General features: G+C 39.7%; 1 protein-coding gene across 1 annotated transcript in view; it reads right to left on the reverse strand.

The window, feature by feature from the left end:
- The window catches only part of RAB1A (RAB1A, member RAS oncogene family), a 30983-nt gene extending 20646 nt beyond the window's left edge, over positions 1–10337 (reverse strand). The window contains exon 1 of the mRNA XM_027072335.2: positions 10097–10337. Within this exon, the coding sequence (XP_026928136.1) occupies positions 10097–10119 (23 nt within the window). The 5' untranslated portion in view covers positions 10120–10337. The remainder of the gene's footprint in view (positions 1–10096) is intronic.
- Positions 10338–11022: the final 685 nt, after the last annotated feature.

Raw genomic sequence — 11022 nt, forward strand, 5'->3', positions numbered from 1 at the left:
AGCACGCGTGCACACGCACACTTGAGCAGGGAAGGGGGAGGACAGAATCTGAAGCAGGCTCTGTGCAGAGAGCTCCATGTGGGACTAGAACCCAAGAACTGTGAGATCATGACCTGAGCCGGAAGTCGGACGCTGAACAAACTGAACCACCCAGGTGCTCCCCTTCACTCATTTTAAGTATGCTCCACGGAAAACAATTCAAAATTGACCATCAGGCTGGAGAAAAGAGGTAAAAACTTTTAGTTCCTTCACATATTTCCATTGTTTGAATTTTATAAAGCACATATTACTTTGAAGACTAAACTACATAAAAAACAAAACAGGGGCACCAGGGTCCGACTCTTGTTTTCAGCTGGATCATGATCTCATAGTCTGGGAATTCAAGCCCTGCACAGGGTTCTGCACTGACAGTACGTTGTCTGCTTAGGACTCTTTCTTTCTCTCTCTCTCTCAATAAATAAACAAACAAACTTAAAAACAATAAAAAATAAATTTTCAGCTATGGACAAAAGCACTGTCAAAGTAATCATCAAGTATCTCAGAGTACAACAGTCTTTCTTCCAAATTTAACGAAATAGCCAAGCAATTTTTTAAAAATTGTCCCCATAAGCTATTCATAAAAGTACATGTTTTTCTTTGATATTTAGAGACAATAAATTAATTTTCCAGGTTCCATTTCAGCTCAGTTTAGAAGTGTTCCAAAAATTCAAAGTTGGAATTCTGAAAATGAAGGATACTTTGGTAGCTCTAAACAAAGCGGCAAGTCATACAAGAGGACAATAAAAGTAGATAGGTCTTACAACCTATGTAACCAGTATTTGCTGAAAAATATGCCAGGGAGGAGATGTAAATATCCTCTACTTCTTTTACCTTTCAAAGCCTGCACGGGTTTTAGAGCTGGAACGACCGGTATTTGAATTCAAGCTCCACCCTCTACCTTAGGTTTCTTGTCAGATTTAGAAAAAAATGCCTCTAAAACCTGTAGCACAGTATCTGGCACATTACAGAAGCACAATAAGTGGCAATTATTATTATTTTTCCTTCCTCCCTCCAAACCGCTAGGTAACCTGACGAAAACCTTTAAGAGCTTTGACAAAAACTTTAAAGCTATTTATCCAAACCCTCTGTTCAGATGATGGTGACAAAATACCACAGGAATTTACTAGTATAATCTAAAATAAAGGTTTAAAAATTACCAACTAACAGTTATAAGTACTATGATCACACCAGTCACAACTCCCAAAGCCTAGCACACACAACATAGTAACATGGTCTGCAGCAAGGGTGCCCTCTCCAGCAAAAGAAAGGCAGTTCTCTGCTTCACTTGCTTTACTCACAGAAACACATCCATGACTTCCAAGGCCCCAAGTATAAATATTCAAGAATAGTCATGAGGGTAGAAAAACTGAGAATGGATACAATAATTGACTTCAAGCCTAAGGAAGCTTTAAATACCAACCCAAGATGTGAAAGAGAAAGTCAAAGACCATAATATGTACCTCGTAACATGTATTTCACAAACCTTTAACATTTTTAAAAAGACCTCTCTAATCATAAATTTTAAAAGACACTGACCACAAAAATGTTAGTCGCCTAATTAACTAGCTCAAATTTTAAATTTCTAGAGTTAACCACACATAGTAAGTTGGAAACCGCATACTAGGACTGTGAAATCACAGGCCCTTGAGTTAAAATTCCAATTCTGCTGCTTACTGAATGCCCTTAGGCAAGCCATTAAACTCTTCTCTGCCTTTGTTTCCACATCTGTAAACCTAGGACACTATTTCTTCACAGGACTGAAGGAAAGAATGTACATAAATAAAATTTCTGGCTATTGATGACAACTCAAATTGTTAGCTCTTGACTACATCCCAAGACTAGCATCAAGGGTTCTGGAGAGTCCTCCTCAGTACTGTTACTCTCCAGCTAAAGAAAACATAAGTAAAACTTCCTGTTAATGATAGAAATCATAGGCCCTTTCTCTAAATCTTCTGCATCACCTATTCTGCCATTCTATTTTTTAAAAGTATCACAAGATTTAATCTGTGATAATACTGTGATACCAATTATACTTGTTTGAGCATGAGACATTTTTTTTTTTTAAAGTTAACTTATTTATTTTGCGAAAGTGAAAAGCATGGATTGGGGAGGGGAAGAGAGAGAGAATCCCAAGGAGGCTCCATGCCACCAGCACAGAGCCTGACACACAGCCTCCATCCCACGAAGAGATCATGACCAGAGCCGAGATCAAGAGCGGGACACTTAACCGATGCTTAACCTACTGAGCCACCCAGGTGCCCCCATGAGTCATCTTCTTAACAAATTGGTATGCACCTGCGAGCAGAGTCCATCTTTCACAATAAAAAAAAAAACTCCCCCCCATCCCCTGCCCCAACTCCTAGCATATTCTAACTAATGACAGAGAAAGGGCTGGCTGTTTTCTTTACCAAGCTTTCTTGTAAGGTTGAAATTACCCGTGTGTGTGTGTGTGTGTGTGTGCATGCATATACACACACACACATAGGTATGCATTTACTAGAAGATTTTTTTTAAATGTGTATTAAGAAAATTGTTAAAGTAGACAAAAACAGACTAATTGGGTGATGAGTAATCATGTGTGAGAAAAGCTTTAAAACTGAAACCACTGGCCATTTACAGTCTAATATCCCTTACTAGAATATACATGTCAAATAACATCTCTATAGCACTGTACAGTTTACTCTTGAGACTCAGAACTGAGGTGGTACTAATCACATTTTATAGAGAAAGAAACAGGCGAAAAACGCATAAATGACTTGCAGAGGTAAGTGTCAATCTGAACTTAAACCTAGGGTTTGTAACTCCAAATGCTGTTTTTTATCACACCATATTCCTTCAATGATGTATTTTACATACTCAGATGATAAAAACCTTAAGTCATACATATAAAACCTATCAGAATGAGTCAAACGATTATGAACTAGTACACAGGACCTGACCAAATACAAAGTAAAGTGTGATTCACTGCTTAAATTAACTTAGAACATTTGTGTTGGTAGAAAATAAGTCAGCTTGGCTCAAAAAAGCATGGTAAATTTTACAGTTCAGACTTCATTAGCTTTAGTAAGTGATGAATCCAATTGGTCTTTATGAAGACAGGTGCTAGCCACCAATCTACAAATAAAGCACTAAATGATTATCCAGTGTGTATTTCACAAAGTTGCTTCAAATGTCCTTTTATAAACCTAGCTATTCGACTATTTGTATAAGTTTCATCAAACACTTAAGACTATATCACACTTGGCTAGGCATTATCCTAACTATATCCTTTACTGAGGTAGTAAAGATACTACAGAAATGATCTATTGTTCTTAATGCAAACACTAATGTTCTGTGAACTTCATGTGCCTGTTTCAAGGCTCTTGGAAACAACTCATATATTAGTAATTCAATGAGAAACAGAAAGGTAGCATTTAAAAAAAAAAAAAAAAAGAAGGAAAGCACAGAATAGTTCACGAAAATAAAGCATACCCAAATAAATCTCACATTTTAAAGCTAATTAGCTCAATACCAGACTTTAAACTGAGTATAAACAGCATGCACTTTTATGCAAAATGTTTTAAGTATGTATGCACAAAGGGAGCATGTCCACAGATTTCATCAAATGCTCCTAGGAGTACATGACCATAATAAATGGGTTAAGAAAAACTGCTTTATATTTACCCAAAGAATACAAGAACACTAATTCAAAGGGATACATGTACACCTATGTTTATAGCAACACTATTTACCAGAACCAAGATATGAAAGCAGCCCAAGTGTCCATCGATTGATCCATGGACAAAAAAGATGTGGGGTGTGTGTTTGTGTATATACACAATGGAATATTATTCAGACATAAAAAAGAATGAAATCTTCCCATTTGCAACAACATGGATGGAGCTAAAGCATATGATGCTAAGGGAAGTAAGTCAGAGAAAGACAAATACCTTACTTCACTCATATTTGAAATGTAAGAAACAAAACAAAAGGGAAAAAAATGAGAAACAAATCAAGAAACAGGCTCTCAGTTATAGAGAACTGATGGTTACCAGAGAGGAGGGTGATGGAGCGTGGCTTAAATAAGCATGGGGATTAAGGAGTGAATTTGTGGTGATGAGCACCAGGTGATGTATGGAAGGGCTGAGATGTTGCAGGTGTAATTGTACACCTGAAACTAATATAACAATATATGTTAACGGGAATTAAAAAACAAAACAAAAAAAGAATAACTGCCCTAAATCAAGTTATTGGAAAATATCTATAGGCAGAGTGAAAAAAACAAAGAATAATTCCATTTAAGTACTATTGTTATTCAAAGGAAATATATTCAGACAAGTTGAATCTATCACTGTTCATAGAAAACTTCAATTACATAATTTATGTAATTGCTCACTAGTTTGAAGCACAGACTGCAAAAAAAATGCCCCTGAAGCCAGGTGGCTGGCACATAGTAAGCACTCGTTAAATAGTAGCTTCTGTCAAAAAAAAAATGATGTTTCCAAAGAATGGTCCCCCTTATAAACAAAGGCGTTTACATGAACACCACCTGTCAGAATTAGGAAATCTACAAACAGGGAACAGTGTAAACTTAATCGGAACCTATCACAACCTGGGATTTAATAAAGCAGAGTGCTCCTAGCAACTGAGCCAACCAGTCACAAAACTACCAAGGAAAACTTCATTTCCTACTCCTCCTCTGTACCCCATTTCTCAACAAACCAACACTTTTTCTCTCACTCCTCAGGACTATTATTTTTTTCCAAATATCACCCCACATTACCCTTTTATTTATTATCTGAAACACAGAGCAGTTTGAAAGAAAAGCCAAGACCTAGGTGTTCTTCCCTAAATACTATTCTAGACATCAAAAAAGCAATCTCAGCTCCACCTTCTACAGGAAAAGAGAGGAGTAGTCTGACCATGCCTCTCTCCTTGGTGGGGGAAGGGGGGGGGCATTTTGCCTCTTTTACTGAAACTCCAAAGTTGAGCTCAGACAGTGGTAAAAAGCTGATAAGCTACATATCTAAAATACCTCATGCATTGGCATTCTATATCCATTTTTAGTTTATTTTCATCTTAAAACAAAGTATTTTTTAGCAAACCTTAAATCTCAGAAACCTTAAAAAGCATTTTACTTGACCTTAAATATTTTCATACATTAGAAAGAGACAAGAATAGATAACATTAGCAAAAAAAAAAAAAAAGCTATTAATTATCAAAAATGAAACTTTACTACAATGGCAAATAGTAAAACTATCCTAACGTATAGTCAAAGGTTGCCAAGGAAAGAAATACATGCACACAAAGGATTGCTAGTAGGATGTGAATATAACAAAATGGTAGCACATAGATAAATTACTAAGACTGCTTTCAGAATAAAAAAGACTGAAATATCCAAGAAACAAAATTACTCAGAAAGCAAAATTCTGTTTAAAAGTCAACTAAAGAGTTTTCAAGAGACCACTGGATTCTGAAGCTCTTTCATCTTTTAATATTTTTTAAAAATTTTTATTTGGAATATGTAAGAAACTGTCAAAAATTCTCATTTTAACTTAATGATGAAAAAAATATTAAATGTCAAATTTCTGTTCTCTTCAAATGACCTGACAAGATCATATATTCACACAAAACTCTTAAGATTCATGCTGTAGATTCTACATAGCTGCCAGAAACACACTCCCCAAAAAATCACACATGCTGATTCTCTACAGAAATTAAGAAAGTATATTCTGGATGGTGAGAATACTGGTTATTTTTCTTCTTTAAACTTTTCTGAATTTTTCAAACCGTTATCAACACCACCCAAAACTCATCAAGACAACCAAAAAAAGGCAACTTACTTTAGTTGATTTCTTTTCTTTTTTAAAAAAAAATTTTTTTTTTCAACGTTTATTTATTTTTGGGACAGAGAGAGACAGAGCATGAACGGGGGAGGAGCAGAGAGAGAGGGAGACAGAGAATCGGAAACAGGCTCCAGGCTCTGAGCCATCAGCCCAGAGCCTGACGCGGGGCTCGAACTCCCTGACCGCGAGATCGTGACCTGGCTGAAGTCAGACGCTTAACCGACTGCGCCACCCAGGCGCCCCTAGTTGATTTCTTTTCTAATAAAAAAAAGTGCTAAAAAAAAAAGTGTATGAAAGCCAATTATGACATACTTATTATTGTCAGATAACAAAACATATTAAGTTGCTTTTACTTTCAAACTCTTATGTTAAAAGTGCAGGCAGAAAAAAAAAGAAAGAAAGAAAGAAAAAGGCAAATGTTCATTAAGTCTATTATTAGTCTCCTGTTAGAAGAGCAAAGTTTGAAAGACTGATTAAATCCTGGGCCATGATCTCAAACATCATTCGGAAGCCGTGTTAAAACATAAACAAGGCATTTACTATAAAACTTTTTTTTTAAATGTTTATTTATTTATGAGACAGAGAGAGACAGAGCATGAACGGGGGAGGAGCAGAGAGAGAGAGGGAGACACAGAATCCGAAGCAGGCTCCAGGCTCTGAGCAGTCAGCACAGAGCCCGATGCAGGGCTTGAACTCACGGACCGTGAGATCATGACCTGGGCCGAAGTCGGACGCTTAACCGACTGAGCCACCCAGGGTCCCCACTATAAAATTTTTCTACATTAAAGAACTACAGGTGATCCAAGAAGATGACTATAGTCCTTCCCATTGTAGTTAATTGGTATATCCATGATAAGTACCCACACTTTACTCTTAACACACTCCTTACAGATGAAGTAGCCAAAATGGTTTTCTTGACACTAAAAAATCCACCAAAAGCTTATGGATTAGAGAAAAATGTTTCTGGTATGACAATAATGCTAAGTATTTCTTAACCAGTGTGCTGAAATAATCACTGCCTGCTTCACCACCTAGCTCAAAAACATCTTCAGATCTCCAGAAAAAAAAAGAATTTGATCTTTTCACCTACTTTTCCCACTATTGAGATTCCACTTCCAGTTGCTTTTTCTTGTTTGTACTTGAAATTCACAAATCAGTCATTACCCTTAATTTCTGCCATAAAGATAACCCAGGGTTGTCATTTCTCCCATATTAGCCAAATAATGTAGAAAGTAGTTAAAGGGACAGCTTAAAATTTAATCTTTGGCTGCTATATTACTCATTCTCCTCCTCCCAAACCAAGTTTACAACTAAAAGATCATAAAGTAAAAGCATTCAATAAAAAAGCTACCAACAGGCAATCTTATATGTCGATCAATAATCTAAAAAAACCCTGTTCCTTCTGAGAGAACCAAATTTTTTCTTTTATCAAGAACCCATTTTCATTTTACCAAATTCAGTGGCACCCATGAAGCAGATTTTAAAAGTTTCTAAAAGGAATAAGATAAATTAGATGATAAACCAAAAACAAGGAATATTTAGAGAGCACTTTTAAACATTATCTAGTGTTCTACCCTTTCACATCAACATATGTGTATGCCAAAATACAAAATACACACGTATTGTAACGTATATTATACCTAACATATACGGCTATAAGTATAAGCTATTAAGACAACACCATAGAATTGTGAAAGCACTCACCCATTAAAAGTTTTAATTTAAGAAAAAATAAAAGATTTTGAAGTTTAGAACAGGTACTAAAGTAAATAGACGTATAAGAATTTTTGTTCTTTTCTCTATTTTCCGATTTTTCACTAACTACTTTTATGATGGTTAACTTCATTAAAGACAAAAAGAAAAAACGCAAGTCACATTGTTAAAAATCTGCTTGCTGCTTGCCCTTGTGACCTTCCCTAATAAAATACCCATCACCTCCTCTCCAAGTAATTTTCACTAATGCTCTTCAAAGGTTTTCCCAACTCCTATTTTATTAGACACAGTCTAGACTAGAAGTATAATTGGCCAGTTACGGGCATACTCGATAGCAGAAAAAGCATAAAAATGACTTCTGGGTTTGATCCTGTTGAGATCATTACCGGATGGTTTGGCACTTACTTAAGAATTACTATCATTGCCATTTATTAACCATTTTCCTTTCTTCCCCCTTGAAAAATCCTCCCCACTCCCTAGAGCTTCTCTAAATCTACTGCTAATAATTCTCTCACAAGCCTCTTTTCTATAAATTCTTCCTGAACCCAACTGCCCAACCACAACCCTCCACCCTCCCGTGAACTCTTGTTGCTCCTATCCATGCTGCACATCTGGAATGAACTCTACTGGCGTTTACCAAACTATTTTCTATACTCCATTATAAACTCCTTAAGGGTAAGGATTATATTCCTAAATCCTAGCACTACTAGAATGTCACACATGATAATGACATGACACACACCACCTGGAGTGCTCTTCTTTTGCATACACTTGAATCTCACAACTACCCTGATAGGAATACTGACTGCTATCCTATTTTATAGAAGGAGAAACAAATTCAGAGGCCAAATAATTTGTCATGGTTCTGTTAAACTAATCTTCAAAATCTATTTATAGTACTAAATATATTCAGCAAATAGAAGGAACTCCCCTAATGGACAAGGTTTACAAGTCTCCATAAAGTGACAAATCCATGTACTTTATTGTTGCCAGGAAAACCACCAAATTAGGATCCTCAAGTTCAACTCTCCCTAATTGTGCAAAACCAACTTTGTCCTAGGAGTCTGATAAAGAAATTAAAAACTGCCAACATAGCAAACATGGCACTATGGGAACACGATCCTCAATTTCTTAAAGTATATAAAATTTTAATGAAATAGAATGGCTTCTGTTTAGTGCAAAAGGGGACATTTCAGCATCAAACCACCGTATTACAAAACTTGAAGTCAGAATGCATTTTGCAAGAACCATGTGACACACACATGACAGTCAGCTAAACTGATGGGTAGAACTTTTAGGGGAACTGTTTAGCACTAACTGACCAAAGAAGCAAATAAAGTCAACTTTTAAAATACTGACTTTTGCTTAAAAAAAAAAAAAAAATCCCTCTCTACCCCAAAGCCTTCTGATGCTGAAGAACACCAATTAAATCTCCTCCATTCATTAATTTATATATGTAAGCTGAAGGAGGACTTTTTTTTTTTAAGGGCCATTAAAGACAGCCCAAAGAAATCTTCCCAAGAAAAGTGAACACCAGTTCCCAGGAAAGGTGCCAGGTGTGTCACATATGCTGTGGTGACTTCTTGAGCAAGAAAAAGAAATGCATTAACTTTTCATGACACGTCATGGAACCTCATTCCCTATCTTCCAGCATTCAAGAAGGTAATCCAAAACCTACAGATCATAGAGCCCATTCGTTTCTCTTTCAACTTGACAGCAGTCTTCCTTTAGTTTGATAACATCAGAAAAATGTTCCTACGTCTTAGTTGTTTTTCTTTTCTCGACCTACACAAGACAAAATGACTTCAGTGTCCTCTTAAAAAAAAAAAAAAAAAAAAAAGGCAATGGGCCCCGTGAGTTCTTGAAGAACCCCAGGGAATAAGTTTAAAAAAAAAAAAAAACTAAACTAAAAATGTAAAATAAAATCTCTTCTCACCATCTACTCATTCCCCTCAATCCCACGCAGTGGGAAAAGCATCCATATTACCTGCAGCCTGGCCGGGAGAGTGAAAGAAAGAGCCAACAAGCTCAAGATTTACAAGTAAAGCAGGTTTCCACCCTGACGATTCTGACAGCTCCGCAGAGTGCGGGCGCAGGGTCTGACAGTGCCCTCTAGGACAGCTCTCCCAGTCTATCCTCTCCCCCCTTAAAAATAAGTCTTCCTTCAAAAGTCACTGCCTCTGCGAGAAACTACCCCCCTTCCCGCCGCCCCACCACCGACTCCCAAACTCCCCAACCCCCTCAACAGACTATTCCTCTGCACCGGCCCGGCACTGAGGGCTTCCAACCAGACCCGGTCCAGGCCCGGGCGGCTCACCCCTCCGACCCGACCCCTCCCCCCGGCCACCCCTCTTCCGTCAGACAATGGGGCCCGACTCCGGGCCACCAGCATCTCCTGCCTTACCACCCTCACCTCACCCTGGCCGAGGCCCTCACTCCCGCCTCAGCCCTCTTCGCCCCTCTTAAGCTTTTCCAAGCAGGCCCACGGACCCAGCCGACCGGTGCTCTCCTGCACTCACTATTCGGGATTCATGCTGGACATGTCACTGCAGCTGCCGCCGCCGCCACCGCCGCCCTTGCTGCTGCAGCCGCCGCCCTGACTCTCCGCGCCACGGGTAATCGAGGGAAAGGAATGAGATAGGCTGTTCCGGGAGAGCAAACGTCTTCCCCCACTCCGTCCCCTAAGAACACAATCAGCAGCCGCCGCCACTCAGCTATCGCTTCCACCCAAAATGGCCGCTGGCGAACCAGGAAATAGGAAAGCCTTAGACCGAGGGGTCTTTACACAGCCCAAAGGGCGGCCGCACCGCGTGGCACGCCGGGAAAGAGAGTTCGAACCCACAGCGGGAGCTGGAGACGGACGGTGCGGTGTGTCAACCAGGACTCAACTTCCCGCCAAACCCCGCGCCTCTGGCGCATGCGTACTTGAGAGCTTGTCGCTCGCCCCATTCCCCACTCTCTCACCTCCCCACCCTCTTGCCCCTCCCTGGTCCCCGCCCCGCTGACTCGCTGGCTTGGACTTCGCTCGGACTCCCCCTAGCGGATTGGCTAAGACCGAGCGGCCCTGGTGATGTCATCAGTGAGACGTGGCAGCCGGACGAGTCAGCCCCCCAAGGGGGAGGGGGAGGGGAGGGACAGAGGGCGGTGCCGGCCAAGGCTGGAGGATGAGGGTGGGGGGTGATCTGGGGACTCCCAAAGGTGAGGAGAGAAGGGTAGAAACCAGAGCGACTGCTTTAGAGCGGAGGCTGCGAGGACGGGCAAGCTGGAGGACCTGCCTGGCGGGTCCGCTGGCGGGTCCTTCCGCCTATGCGCCTTTTGCTGGCCTGACCAGCCTCAGGCTGGAGCTTTCCAGTTGATCCCAGGACGTCCGCGTTAAGGACGGAAGAGGAATTGAGGGGCCTCTGTTCACAACTTCGGGCCTATGGAGAACACGGAGCCGTTCTTT

The sequence above is a fragment of the Acinonyx jubatus genome, chromosome A3 (genome assembly GCF_027475565.1).
Source record: "Acinonyx jubatus isolate Ajub_Pintada_27869175 chromosome A3, VMU_Ajub_asm_v1.0, whole genome shotgun sequence".
In the NCBI taxonomy this organism is placed as follows: Eukaryota; Metazoa; Chordata; class Mammalia; order Carnivora; family Felidae; genus Acinonyx; species Acinonyx jubatus.